The sequence below is a fragment of the Podarcis bocagei genome, assembly GCF_964188305.1.
Source record: "Podarcis bocagei genome assembly, chromosome: 13".
NCBI classification, from domain to species: Eukaryota; Metazoa; Chordata; class Lepidosauria; order Squamata; family Lacertidae; genus Podarcis; species Podarcis bocagei.
Genome location: NC_138138.1, coordinates 39,963,998 through 39,979,117, shown reverse-complemented (window position 1 = coordinate 39,979,117; position 15,120 = coordinate 39,963,998). Strand labels below are relative to the sequence as shown.

The 15,120-nt window shown below is 48.1% G+C and overlaps 1 protein-coding gene across 1 annotated transcript; it reads right to left on the bottom strand.

The window, feature by feature from the left end:
* Nucleotides 1-1,159: 1,159 nt before the first annotated feature.
* MAPK3 (mitogen-activated protein kinase 3) lies at nt 1,160-10,394 on the bottom strand. The gene is made up of 9 exons (XM_081168427.1): nt 10,131-10,394; nt 8,213-8,395; nt 7,391-7,580; nt 7,098-7,214; nt 6,597-6,711; nt 6,273-6,404; nt 3,856-3,965; nt 3,541-3,679; nt 1,160-2,914 (listed from the first exon to the last, which is right to left on the bottom strand). The coding sequence occupies exons 1-8, from the start codon at nt 10,292-10,294 to the stop codon at nt 3,560-3,562; spliced, it is 1,131 nt and encodes a 376-aa protein (XP_081024553.1). The 5' UTR covers nt 10,295-10,394; the 3' UTR covers nt 1,160-2,914; nt 3,541-3,559.
* Between the last annotated feature and the right edge of the window lie 4,726 nt (nt 10,395-15,120).

The following is a 15,120-nucleotide window of genomic DNA, read 5'->3' as shown; positions in this document are numbered from 1 at the left end:
TATTTTTTAAAATACCTTAATGGAGGCTGCTACTATTCAACAAATATGAGGGACAGGAAATAAAATTTAGATTGAAAGAGCTGGCTGTCAAAAATGTAAATTTTGGCAATATTCAATAACTTCTGAATGGGACAGGGATCGTCTCATTCCTGAACTCCCCCCCTCCTGCCACAAGCCTGCTTGTCCATTACACCTCAGCTGACAGCAACTTTGGGGCAGACAAGATGGTGCCACTTGCCAACTCCAATATGTGCAAGCTTGATGTGCTGCCATCTCCACTTGGGACAACAGCAACCCATCACAGCGAACAGACAAAAGGCCCAGCTCCAGCTGCCTCCTTCCTACTTCCCCCTTGTGGCTTGGAACAATGCTAACTACCCATTATCCCATGACAAAAATCGAGTGAGTTGCAATCTAAGTCAGGTAAGGAGGATACCTCATGCCAGCATAGAATCATAGCACTGTAGACTTAGAAGGTACACCAAGAGTTGTCCTGCAATGCAGGCTGCAAGGCAGCGACTTCCAGGGCGGCACTTGGAATGGGAGGCTGTAAGCAGCTTCTTTTAGCTTTGAATTCTGACTATCAAATAATGGAATTGCTTTCCAGTGTGTTTTCGTAATCCTGGAAATACCTAGGGGTTTTTTTTTATGGTCACGTTTACGATGCCCCTTGGTCACCGTTGTAAAACTCAAGAAACAGAGATTTGTTTACGGCCTGCAAGATCCAAGACTGGAAGCAGCGAAGGCAAAGGTGAGGATTTTGCAGTCGTGCAGCCGTCCCCGCTGTCAGCATATCCTGTCCTAACACTCCTTTTGCACCCTCTCACCACAGGCCACTTCCTTCCTGTTACAGTCATGTCTATTAAGATACTGAACTCAAGGCAGCGCTGCTACCCCTTGTACAATGGAGATGCAAGCGCTCCTGTTGAATCTTCATTGCGCTTTTGTGCGGACTAAACTTTTAAGTGAAAAACTAGTCCTGCAGCCAAGTCTTCCTTCTGGGCCTGTCTTCATTCTTGATGTTTAGTAGGGGCAGATGTCTGCCCGAAGCTTCTCTTTTTTTCTCGACACCCCAAACCCTCCTGGGGAAAAAACAACTTAAGTTCTCAGACAGTTAAAAATACACGTTTCCCCCTCCAAAATAAGACAAAATGAGGCATTGAAGGAATAAAGGAATGATTTATTTCAGGGTCTTTTTATACAATTCAAAGCAGGAGGGGATGGGGAGGCATTATTTCCCTTCAATCCAAGTTCCCTCATAGTATTACACGCCCCAGGAGGAAGCCCATTTAGCATGCCATCGTGGATGGACAAACAGGCAACACTGTCCGAACAGAGACTTCCTCCTCACTCAACTAGATAAGCTAAGGAAACAAGACAGACAAAATCCACATTCCCGTTTTTCTGCTTGCAACATTTCTGTCTTTGGGAACCCGAAGGTTCTGGCAGTTCTTGCTCATCCAAACTGGTACCCCCCTCCCCAAAATGGCACACACAGAGATGGGAGGGCTTAAAATCCAGAAGTTAGTCCATCTAAGAAGTAGTGCTCCCTTCCCAAAAGCTTTGCCTTCAACCAAGGCTGCTTCATTCCCAATACTTTCAGCAGACAACAGTCTAGCCGCTTGTTCCTGGTTTAGTGCTCGCATATCCAAAATACCTCCTCCCCTCAAGAGTTTGGTTGTTACGGGGCAACTGGGTTGTCCCCTCAGGACACACAAGATGTGATCGTCCGTCATCTTCCCAGCCTTTCCCCTCCCTTGTAAAATTCATGTTTGCTGATAGCTGCAGGCCCCTGATCATTTTTGGACTTTGATCTGACCAAGGCAAATGGGGGGGGGGAGGGTAAAATTCTGCACACATTGTTTAAGAACATCATTGATGAAAGTGGAGGGAGGGGGAATTAAGAGGGCAGCCATGTTAGTTTGTAGCAGCAAGAAGACAAAAGTGCAGTGCCGTTGCAGAGGCCAATTGGTTTCTTGAGGGACGTCAAAGGGTTCACGTACCCCGACTGCCCAATTTATCAAGATGCGAAATGGAAAGGGGGAGGAGGGAGGGAGAGGCAGACAACAACAAACCTTGCCTTAAAAGAGGAAGCAAATGAAGTTGAAAGCCTTCCTTTTCATCTGCACAGCCACAGAAGCAGAAGGGGGAGACATTCCCCCCCTCTTCCGAACAGGCACACCTTTCTAGCTTTGTAAAGATCTTCATCTTGCGCTGCACAACAGCTGCTGCCCACAGTGACGAGTTAAGGTTAGAGATGTGCATGAAAGGTGTTTGAAAAATGGCACTAACCAGCAGACAAAAAACCAGCACATACATGCCCTCCATTTGCGCAGGGAGGAACCAGGACTCCTGTGAGTTCTCAAGGAGTGTAGTGGGGGGGGGGCGGGGGGAGAGAGTCAGAACCCTTGGGCTCTGTTCCCAGTTGTGGAACAGTCATGTGGTTCTGTGGATTACAAGAGCGAGAGTCCAGGAGCCAGGATTTAGGTTCAACTCCCTTTGTTAATAATGCCCAAGGGATCAGAAAATGGCCCTGCTAAAAAATCTGCATTAGTTTATTAACTCGTTAACAAAGACAATAAAATGCCAAAAAAAGGAGATGACACTCCGCTCCCTTCAATTTCTTTGAGGGAGGGGTTAAAGGACAGGGGAAACCGATTTCCTTTCCCTCCTGTAGGGGAGGGTACTCCCCTCCCCTTCCCCAACCTGGGCACCAGGGTCTCACCCTGACACATCACATTAAGGGGGTCCAGAGATGGGTTACCAGGGTTCACAGCCACGTAGCAAAGCGCAGTTGTACAGCAAGTCGACAGGGGCACCCCCAAATTGGTACCCCCTGAATCCTGTGCTCCCCTCTAAAATCCAGTAGGGGAGCTGGGTACAGTCCCAAATCATCTCCTGGTGAAGCAGAGACCTGGAACAAAAAGAAATCCTATGAGAATTACAGACGTAAATACTCAGGAGTCCTGTCTACAAATCACACGATGCAGCAACATTTAAATCGCTTAGCTGCTGGGGAAACCAAAAAAACCCAAAATCATCCACATAGCAAACACACACATTTCTGAAATTTGTAATAGCAAAAAGTGTCTACCTAACAAGTCTTGATAATGCCTCACAACTGGATGATGTATATGTGTGTATATGTGTAAGCATTTGCAGGCAATGATCAGGCAACATAAAACTTCTCTGGCTACATACACATGCAAAGTTCAGATAAAACTCTCTCTCCAGGTTCCTTCACATGTGTGTTTCATAACTTAAGCAGCTTGCAGCAATGATCTGCTCCACCCCGTTGGACATCCCCAGTCCATTCACGGAACTGTAGGTACCGGGAAGTGGAATCTCCACCAAGGGGATGTCCCAAGTTCATCGTCGCAAAGTAACTGGTAGTGGGAACAAGCCACTTCAGAATCACCGCGTTCAACACCGATCATGTGAGTAACTTGGGCCAACGTATTTCTGCCCCACAGCTGGCCTTCTGAAGGTCAGGCAGATTTACTAAAACAATCTCTTGACCCGCAGTGCTGTTTGACTTACCAGTGGTCCGAACAGCCCCTCAGGGCCCCTGGTAGCCAGGCTGGAATCGTGCAGTCTCCTCAAATATCAGCTCTTTCAGCTTCTCTTTGGGCAGGTCATCCAGCTCCATGTCAAAGGTGAAAGGCTCCTCAGCCACCGGCTAAGCGTGGAGCAAAGGGAGAGATGTAAATATCTAGGAAACCTGGTCCCCAAACTCCTTCGTTTCCCAAGTCCGCCCATCCTAGCCCACTGTACTCCCGCCTTCTCGTTCCTCGCCCTGCGCTCCCAAATCCCCTCGAACGGTAGTCAAACCCCAAGAACCAAAGCGTCCAGCACCTCATCTGAGGGGTCGTAGTACTGCTCTAGGTAAGGGTGGGCAAGGGACTCCTCCACCGTGATGCGCTTATTAGGGTTAAAGGTCAACATTTTGTCCAACAGGTCCAGAGCTGAAAAAGGGAAAGGAGGGTGGGGGAAATAGGATGCAGTATCAGCAGCCAGACAGCAGATGGCAACAGGAAGAAAACGCGCACACAAACACACACAAAATTGTGCCAGCAAATAGTTGCAGGGCTGGAATCTGGCCACAGGTGGCAGCGGAGAGCAATGAAGGGTGGCTGGCATCACTGACAGCATCCCATAGCAAGATTCCTCCTGGATCAGGACCAGGGTTCAGCTAGCCCAGCATCCCGTTTCCAATGACGGCCAGGTAGATGCTTCCATGCCCTGCTTGTGCAGCAACAGCTCTCTCCATTTTGTGCCTATTCACAGGTGTATTTGTTTTCGAAGTGGACGTTCCTTTTCTCCGTTGTGAATATGGGCGGCTGCCGACATCACAATCGCGCCATGCAAATGCGTCTACTCCCTTTGAATGCGATCTATGCTGGCGGCCACCAGCCCCACAGGCTTTGCTCTTTCCTCCTAGGGAAGATGCTTCACCGCACTTGACCACCTTGGCTGTTCACTTCTGTACCTTCTCCCGGTTTGCACTACCCTGCATGGCCTGGGCGTGGTCCAGAACGACATTCCTCTAGCTCAGGCATTGCTACAGGTTTAAGGAGAGGCACCAGAGTGTTATTCTCAACACCTTTCCAATTAATTCAACATTTGAGTGCCTGGGAAATCCGAGTGCCTTTTTTCGCAGCAATGATACACTGAGTTGGCTGACACAAATAAAGATTCATTCATTCATACACTGAGTTGATGTTTTCAGTGAGCTGCTCACCATAACCCCAGAATCTCTCTTATGCACTTAATAACTGGCTTTCATAATGCTTTTACCAATTGACCTGTAACAGTAAGACTTACAGGTGTGGCATTTGCAATTCACCCCCGAATCCTTTCTTTAAAATTGGCCTTACACTGACAAGTTGCACATACTTGTGAAGTTGCTGGGCTTTTAACATCTAAGGTCTTTAAGGACTCTAAGGTAAATGCAATCTGTCCCCAATTGCAATTTGAAACTTATCAATTAGCTCCTAGAAATCTTCACTGTGTATCATCTTGATTTAACGTAGCTCCTTAGTGCTCTGTATTCCAAACACTGTAATAGAGGAGAGCTCTCACACACCGTACATGTCCTCAACAAGGACAATTCATTTAGCTTCTCAGCCATCACCCGTCCTCCTTCCAATGGTCTTTTCACACTTTTGTATTCTAAGAACATCCAAATGCCACTCTGGCTGGTTTCTTGCTCTTTAGAAGAAATTGTTTGCTGCCTGTTTTAAGTCTCGAGTTATTTGCTTTTCAACTTAAAGGAAGTAAATCTCACTGAACTTAGTGGGAGTTGCTTCCAAGTGAAACATGCGCTGGATTGGGCTACAACAGTTTGACAGATCGTGGCAAGGGAACTTCTCTGAGTTGCAACATTTACCATCAGCCAGCCCCCAACTGCCAAAGAGCAGAAGGAACCACCATAAACAGCTCCAAATACCTTTAATGTTTTATCTTTTTGTGGATGAATTATAATTTGTTTGGGGAACTGTAAGCTGCACAGAGCATAACCATAGTGCAACAATCTCAGTTGTCTTGGCTTCAAGGGGTCTAACATTAGCATCAACACTATGTTTTGTCCACCTTTATTGGTAGCTGACAATTTGATTGGCATTACCTCTGAATGCTAATTAAGAACTTTTATCCTATCCTCAGTTTTGAGGGCACAGAATGTTATGAACATCCCCTATCAGGGAATGAGTTATTTCAAATCAGATGCTTCTCAGTTGGCCTGCTTTCCTCTAGAAATCTGCATAAAGCTCCTCTGTGGTGTTTTTTATTTGAAGTCCACAATCCACTTTCCTTTGGGATTCAAGTATAGCCTGTCCCATTGCTTTGTCTAGGGTGTGGCTGTGTGTTTATGTTATTAGTTAGAAACAAGACCACAGCTCTTATATTGTTAATAGCTGCATCAAGAGGAAATTTCAGGACATGCTAATTTTCATACCCCTTCATGGCAAGAGTGGTGAGAGACACAAAAGTCCTGGTCCCACTGGGTGGAAATGCAGGTGGCTGAGCAACATTTATATTTGAACAGTGAGGGGGAAACTGCAACCTGCACAGGCTAATAGGAACCTTCTCTTTCAGCAGTCACTGGTGAGCATGAAACAAAAGAGTTTAAAGACTTCTGGCTTAGGTTATATTGGGAAGTATAATTAGGCATATAGTTGGGAAAACACTGGAATGTGAGAATGGACAACAATGAGCAATGCATGCTGGGACACAGAAGTGGCTGAACACCCTTTGCCTTCTTCCTCCCTTACCTTTGAGATCAGCCTTAGGGAACAGTTTGGCCCAGGGAACCTTGGGCTTTTGGGGCAGCGACTGGAGATAGTTGCGAGCCTTCATGTTGATGATGCAGTTCAAGTCGTCTTGAGATGGGGAACCCAGAATACCTGTAGAGATGGCAGATAGAACTGTGTTGGGTATATTGGACAGGGAAAATAGTTTTCAAGTTCTGTAACAAGCAAGGCCTCGGGCACTGAAAAGAGACCAAGAAGGAGGCAGAGTTGGCCATTCAATGGCGAGTGCCAAAAACCTCTCCCCTCCAATACCAAATGCTTTACTCCCTGATATTTTCCCCTTACCCAGGATGTGGTTCAGCTGGTCCAGGTAGTGCTTGCCAGGAAAGATGGGTCGGTTTGACAGCATCTCAGCCAGGATACAGCCCACAGACCATATGTCAATAGACTTGGTGTAGCCCTGAGAAGGGGGTAAAAGACATGGAAAGAGAACCAGGTTCTGGGCTTCCCTGCCGTGCATAACCAGCCCACAGTTCATAAAGAGGCTGCTTTCTCCTTGCACAGTGACTATCTGGCAGGAGGAAAACTAAGGTTCCTTTATGAGGCATTGAAAGCCTGAAACTATGGCCCCAGCAAAAGTACAGGGTTCAGGAAGACATCTCTCTTTCCCCAGATTTTCTGAAAAAATAAAGACCCATATGGTGGGTGTGAGCGAAGTGTTATTAAATTAAGAAAATGTCTTCATGTTGCTTTCATGGCTATGTTAACCCCCCCCCCCCCCGAAGTCGAGACACCTCACTTCCAACTGAACTTTGCATCGCTAGTCTTCACTCCCGACTATCTTACCTTGGAATTAAGCATGATTTCAGGGGCTCGATACCAGCGAGTAGCGACGTACTCCGTCAAGAAACCTGTGTGGTCATGGTCTGGGTCTGCGATCCGAGCCAGGCCAAAGTCACAGATCTGTAAGGAGAGAGAGAGAGAGAGAGGGGAAAAACCCCAAAGGGGATGGGCATGAGTAGCAAACCCAGGGTGAGCAGAAATCTAAGGTTGCAAAATGCAGAGGGGGCGGGGGGGGGGGAAGCTGGTGTCAGCTGGAGAGGGAAGGAAAGAGTCTAGCAAAAGTTGCTGAATGCCACCTTCAGGTCACACGTGGTGTTGATGAGAAGGTTGCTGGGCTTCAGGTCCCGATGAAGCACATTGGCAGAATGGATGTATTTCAGCCCTCGGAGAATCTGGTAGAGAAAGTAGCAGATGTGGTCATTGCTGAGCTGCTGGGTCTTCAGCAGCTTATACAGATCGGTTTCCATCAAATCCTGAACTATATATCTGCAGAGGGAGAAATGGTGCCCCCTCCAGGAAAGAGGGAGCAAGAGCAACAGTCAAGAAAAACAACTTTAATAGTAGTACTGTACGTAAAGGAGCATCTAGGGAGGGGAAGGGGGAACCATAAAGTGCACACAAAGTGCTGAGCCACCCATGATGCCACCCACAATTTGTCCCTCAGGCTGAGTTAGATTTTCATAGGTGTAGTCCAGCCAGATACTGAGTGTTGCTAACACTTCCAATGACTGCCAAGCAGAATGTATCGCTGATAATGATGCAGCCAATAACACCGCCTCTTCACATGCTTGTGATGTAAACCTATTCAGAGGCATGGTACTAAAAGAACATTCTTGATCCAAGTGATCATTTTAGCCCTAACCCATTAAAAGCACAACGCCCAGAGCCATGCTCAGAAGACAACAGGAAGCCAATGCAGATGCTGGCGCAATCTTTTCCCAGCAATTCCACAGCACATCATTATGCTGCGTGCCAGCCAAAGCCTCAGAGCCACGCATTTGATTCAAGGACTCTATGCAGATCACAGTGTGACTCCCACAGCCTCTGGGCATCAAAACATATTTTCACGTAGGTGCCCTTCCAGGCTTGGAAGGGACAACAGTGGCCTTCAAGGATACACATCACGCATCTGGTCAATGGTAGGTGCACGCAGGATGTCATTGATGCCGATGACATTCTCATGCTTGAAGCGCAAAAGGATCTTGATCTCTCGCAGTGTGCGCTGGCAGTACGTCTGGTGCTCAAAGGGACTGATCTTCTTTATGGCAGCCCGGATCTTGTTGACATGATCGTAGGCAGAGCTGTGGGGGAAAGGAAGACAAAAGACACATGCAGATGGTAACCTCTGGGTCCGTGCACATACATAGACTGTCTCCTCAGTATAAAAGCTTGCATACATTCTTTCTCCAAATTGCCAAATGCCTTTTTCCCCCTCCTCTCCCCCATTGGAAGAAAACAGTCTGGTGATCCACAAGAGCAACTGACAAGGGGAACTGCTTCCATGCAAGGCAGTCAGAAAGCCCCAAATGTACACCAAGGTTTTGGATCTTAAGTCAATAGGATCAATACAAGGACAGAAAGATAAGGGAGAGAGGAGGAAATAGCAGGCACAGCAATACAAATTGCATGATACAATTATTTAGAAAACCCAACTGTTTGGCTCCATTATCACCACTTGGCAAAAGTCCTGGCAGCTGGCAAGAGCTGACAGAATGAGACCTAAAGAGTCAACACTAGGTGGCATGGTACAGGGAAGCTCTGGCCCTGCAGGTGTTGCTGAACTACAACTGCTACGATCCTGGCCACTGACTATGCTCGCTGGGGCTGATGGGAATTGTAGTTCAGCAACATCTGCAGCACCAAATGTTTCCTATACCTACTGTAAAGCTCTCAAGACATGGAGTGTAAGCACAGAAGCCTAGAAGATCAGATGCTTAGCGAGGAGGTAATAAATACTTCAGAATAAAAGGTGTTACACAGTTTGACTGCTACAGGTACTGGCAGCTTATGTACCAGACCCAAGCTGTTGGGTGTAATATGGTGGCTAGGTTTCATACAATAGGATATTGCAAATACCCTAGCCTGGGTTAACTTTTGAAGGCACAAATGAGGCATATACAGCAGTTTTGAAAGTTCAGTTATTGGAATAGCCTACCATTAATATAAAAACTATAGGCCTAGTGTCAATCCAAGTCTAGAAAAGAACACACACTATGTCTCAATATGGTATTTAACAAGGCTGGCAAAACTATGGAGCCTAAAGGAATAGTGGTGTAAAAAGTGCTAGCACTGAGTGGGGCTGACATCATATTAAGCATTCCCGCATTACTTAACTACATGGCAATGAGAGGTTTGGCAAGAAGGCAGGTTAGCCAGCCTCCGACTTGCAAGACGTGTCCCTGGTGCCAACAGCCGTGCAACAAGAAGTTTGTCAGATGCAACTTCTCCACCAAAGTGCTGCAGTGACAAGGGGGCACCAGGGCTGCGACCACCAAGCTGCTTGCCACCTTGGTATTAAAATGCACAGAAGCGCCCTTCGAAAGCAGCAGGAAGGCACCAGCCAGCCTCCGAACAATGGAGGCATGAGCAAGGAAGCTGGCAAATATTGGCACAAGGAGATAGCGGGCCGGCAAGGGGCAGTCCCTGGGAGGGGCTCGGAGCACAACAATGACTTGGCAGGGCTAGGGCGTGCTGCTTCTGCTCGTTCCTAGTTCACAGGGCAGTTTGGGAGAAGAGCATCTGCAGAAAAAGGCTGCAGCCGAGAGGAGAGCCCTGCGCGTGCAACGGGGAGCCTTGGAGCGGAGAAGCAACGGGAGCCGACGCGGAAAGGGTCGGGGCGGGGAGAGCAGCGTCGAGAGCGCGGCAGGCGCCTTCTGTCGGGGTTCAGTAACTAAGAAGCAACATGGCGGAAGCCTGTCGGAAAGGCTACGGCGGCCGGGACGGCCGCTTTCGGCGGGTCAGCCAGCCAAGCCTCGGGCTCCTTGCGCGGGTACGGCGCCCGGACAGGGCCATTCCGCGCGGTTCGCGCTCACTCACCAGACCATGCCGTAAGCCCCCTCGCCGATGTACTGCAGGTCCGTGTAGCGCGGCCCCACGTCGAACACTTGCCCTTTCACCGTCTCCACTCCCAGCTTCGGCGCTCCCGGTCCCGGCACAACCCCCGCCCCGCCTGGGGCTGCTGTCGCCGCTGCTGCCGCCATGGCCGACCTGATCGAGAATCTCCTGCAGCCGCTCCTATCGCTGCTTTACCCGGAACCGACACCGCCCGACAGCACCGCGCATGCGCTCGCCGAGGAAACGGAGAGACCGCCACTGCCCATGCGCTCGGCAGAAGCTGCGGCTTGAGGTTCCTCTCAGAGCGCATGCGCCAAGCCTGCCTCATAGCGTTTTGCGGGCCACAACGCGCCTGGCTCGGATTGGGACGTCAAGAACTCGACCCGGAAGCGCCGCACCCATAACATTCCACTCAAAGCGATGCTCCACCCTCTCGCGCGCGCAAGCTTCAGTCCCGTTGGGCCACGCCCTTTGGCTCTGATTGGGCCACGCCTCTTGGCTCAGCTCGCCTCCAATCCAGTTCCCGACGCCACGCGCTTGCTCTTGTTTCAAGGCCCGCCCTTTTCCGTGTAGTCGCGTGTTCGAATCCCCAGTGAGGCTATATACTGCATACACTTGCGGGCTTCTTTGTATTCATTTGGCGTTCGATTTATAGTCCACTCCATTCTGAATGGAGAGATGCAAAACTACACCGGTTGGATTTATGCAGCTGTGCAGTGGCAGGAGCTCTGCCTTCCTTCCTTTATTTCCTACCTATGGCGTAAGGGCTCCAAAGAAACTTTACAATCAAAACAAAGCAACTTGGGTTTAAGAATGACTCTAGATACCTATGGGCAAAAAGGGGTTCCCAAGCTATAGTCAGAGCAGGACTTTGTTATTGGAGGTTATAGAATCTGAGAATTATAGTTGGAAGGGACCATGAGGGTCATCTAGTCCAACCCCTTGCAGTGCAGGAATCTTATGCCCAACGTGGAGCTCAAACCAACGACCCTGAGATTTAGAGTCTCATGCTCTACCGACGGACCACTTGACCTCGCACAGGGCACCGTATTAACAAAAGATTATCAAAGGCTGCCCCTGATTTTTGTATTTTTGTTTTTCTTAAAAAAAACACCATGATTTTCAGCCAAAAGAGCAATCCCCAGAGTGAGTTGAAGCAATCGGTAGTAAATGTGTTCCGGCATGTAAACCTGAAAGACATGGTATAAATGGCAAAATATTTGGAAGGAAAAGGTAAAAAAGCAAACTCCTGGAGAATGCCTGGATAAGTCACTTGGTTAAAGGGTGGTGGCACTGATAACGCCAAGGTTGCAGGTTTGATCCCCTTATGGGACAGCTGCATATTCCTGCATTGCAGGGGGTCGGTCTAGATGATACTCAGGATCCCTTCCGATTCTATGATTCTATGGTCTCCAGATCTTTGGGGGAGCTTTGGTCTCTTGTGAGGAAGAAACATAAATGTGACATTTTGAAGCTCCTGGGAAATTCTGGCCATGGATAAAATGGCCACTTGATTGTCTTGCTTTATCTCCCTTATGACATTCTAAAGCTCTCTGTTGTGAACATGGCAGGGGTTTTTTATTGCTTCTAATTACTGCCTCCTGCGTTTTAGATCAGGAGATACTATGATGCTGGAAAATTTAGCCATCCTTTTCTTAATGTAAAGGTAAAGGGACCCCTGACCATTCGGTCCAGTCATGGCCGACTCTGGGGTTGTGGCGCTCATCTCGCTTTACTGGCTGAGGGAGCCGGCGTACAGCTTCCGGGTCATGTGGCCAGCATGACTAAGCCGCTTCTGGCGAACCAGAGCAGCGCATGGAAACACCGTTTACCTTCCCGCCGGAGCGGTACCTATTTATCTACTTGCACTTTGACGTGCTTTTGAACTGCTAGGTTGGCAGGAGCAGAGACTGAGCAACAGGAGTTCACCCCATCACGGGGATTCGAACCGCTGACCCTCTGATCGGCAAGTCCTAGGCTCTGTGGTTTAACCCACAGCGCCACCTGTTTAAGGACATGTTTGTTAAGAGAAAAAAGTTGACGCAAAAAGTATTGTCAGTCTAAAGTGGAGGCCTATCAATCTGGGCTTGGGATTCTCTCAGACATAGGAGCCAACTCCTAGGGGCGATGGGGGCTTCAGCCCCCACAATGAAATATTTGAAGGGGGTGGGCTCCCGCAAAGTTGATGAGCATTCCCATTCAGATGGTGTGTGTGCACTGCATCATGTGATCAGTGATGTGGGGCGGGGCTTTCCTGGGCCCCTGCAATATTTTATTCAAGTTGGCACCCCTGCCCTCAGATGCCATATCCCCTCCTCAGCCACACCCCTCACCAGCCCAACTACACTCCTCCGACATTTTTGTCTGGCTGCAATGCATCTTTGCACTTTGATCCTGCCGCTTGGTTTCCTGGGTGGAGAAAGGGGTGTGTAGAAACAAACCTGCCACACAGAAGTACATTTTGCATTCACTACTGTGACCACTTTTGCCTTCTCACCACTGCCATGTGGCCCTCAGTCTGGGAAAGATTCTCCATACCGGCTTGAAAGGCTAGGAGTTGTGTCCAGTGGTAGTCCTACTCAGAGCTAACCCATTGAAATGAATGGCCGTGGTTCATTAATTTCAGTAAGTCTGCTCCAAGTAAAATGTATGCAATCCTATGTGTCTACTCAGAAGTCAGTCCCGTTGAGTTCAGTGGCATTTACTAAGATTTCAGCTTTATTGTAGTAGTATACACTTTCCTAGACTAGGCGGGGTAGTGTTGAGAATGCTAGGCAGGGCGGGTTAAAGATCCTGCTAACCACAAAGTATATTGGGTGAATTTTAAAAAAGCACTGTAGGATCAAGTCAATGGCTCATCTAATCCAGTTTCTGGTTCTCACAGTGGCCCACTAGATGCCTGTGGGAGAATTTCAAACTCGATGTGAAACAAGGGCCTCCCTTCCTGTGATTTGCAGCAACTGGTACTCATAAACTTTAAGGCAGTCACACTCACACACCTGCTTGTTGCAGAAATCAGAGGGAAAGGCATCCATTCTTCCCTGAGCTTCTTGAAGGAACGGAATAAAAATATATATAATAAAGATGTGGCGTTATCCTGGCAGATTATTTACATACGAGAAATTATAGAAGGTTGGGTGAAAAGGCCATACGATGTGCAGAGCTACACGTGTCTACTCAGAAATAAGCCCCATTGAGTTCAGTGGGGCTTACTCCCATGTAAAGTGCATATAGGACTGCAGCCTAAGCGCTAGTTGTAGTCAGTGAGATTTCTACATAAAATTCAAATGTATGAAAAAGAATTAGCACACCATCTACCCACAACAGCATCTGTAGGGAACAACACTACTTTCCTGTGCTTTGATTTGCTAACTTACAGCAAAAACCTACAGCAGTAGAGAAATCTGTGCTCTCAGTTGATCACAAACAGAAATGCTTCTCCTTCTTAATTTATATAGTTTAATGACAAAACAGACGTTTCAGGATTTGTCTGAAACAAGCAGCTGGAATGGATGAGTAGAGAGAGCTTCACTAGATTTAAAAGGGCTGCTTAGTTTCTTTCTCTGTTCCCTGATCCACCATCACCCACACAATCCTCTAGCCGTCCCCTCCCCGCAAAACAAAACCCCAAACAAAAAGAGGCCTTGGCATCTTAAGCAAATGTATCCTAGCATCAGATGTCCAGTATGCAAGAGCCCTCTTTTGTCTGATGTCATCTGCTGAAGAGGACTCTACAGTACTCTTAGCTAGGATGCAAGATCACATCACAATAAATGCATTAGTCTCTGAGGTGCCACAGAGCTCCTGGCTTTCTTGAAGCAACAGACTTGACCTGGTGACTCATCGGGAATGAACGCCTAAAAAACATTTCTCTGCCTCTCAGTGAGGCCGTGCTTGAATAAATAAAACCTGGCCTCCAGGCAATTACAATTCTGTGCCAAAAAGAAAAGAAAAAAGTGAAATGGGTTGGATTTGCATGAGTTTAGTTTTATGCAGTAATTGTCAACATTTTGCATGCTTTATCCAATGTCTTGTAGTTAGAGTGGGCATGGAGCTATGTTGAGGATTGGAATACCTCTAACCATTGGGAATATTGTCCAGGAATTCCTCTGGCTTCCAAATTCTCAAGCTGCCCCCAGAGGTTGCCCACCCAAAATCAATGCTGTTGTTACACGGCACCCTCTTCCTCCAGCAGTGTTACCAAGCGGAGTTTCCTTTGAAGGAAAGAGCCCTGAAGAGGGAAGACTTGCAGTGTCTATGATAATTTGGTTCATATACAGTGGTACCTTGGGTTAAGAACTTAATTCGTTCTGGAGGTCCATTCTTAACCTGAAACTGTTCTTAACCTGAGGTACCACTTTAACTGGGATGCAGGTGGCGCCGTCGCAGGTTAAACCACAGAGCCTAGGACTTGCCGATCAGAAGGTTGGCGGTTCGAATCCCTGCGATGGGGTGAGCTCCCGTTGCTCTGTCCCAGCTCCTGCCAACCTAGCAGTTCGAAAGCACGTCAAAGTGCAAGTAGATAAATAGGTACCGCTCCGGCGGGAAGGTAAACGGCGTTTCCGTGCACTGCTCTGGTTCACCAGAAGCAGCTTAGTCATGCTGGCCACATGACCCGGAAGCTGTACACCGGCTCCCTCGGCCAATAAAGCGAGATGAGCGCCGCAACCCCAGAGTCGGTCACGACCGGACCTAATGGTCAGGGGTCCCTTTACCTTACCACTTTAGGTAATGGGGCCTCCCGCTGCTGCTGCTGCTGCTGCTGCACCGCCGCACAATTTCTGTTCTCATCCTGAAGCAAAGTTCTTAACCCGAGGTACTATTTCTAGGTTAGCAGAGTCTGTAACCTGAAGTGTCTGTAATCCGAGGTACCACTGTATATGTGGCTGATGGGTCCATACTACAACTCCCATCAGCCCCAGCCAGCAAAGCATTTTGGGAAAGTACCGTAGCTGTAGTAAGGCATCTGTGG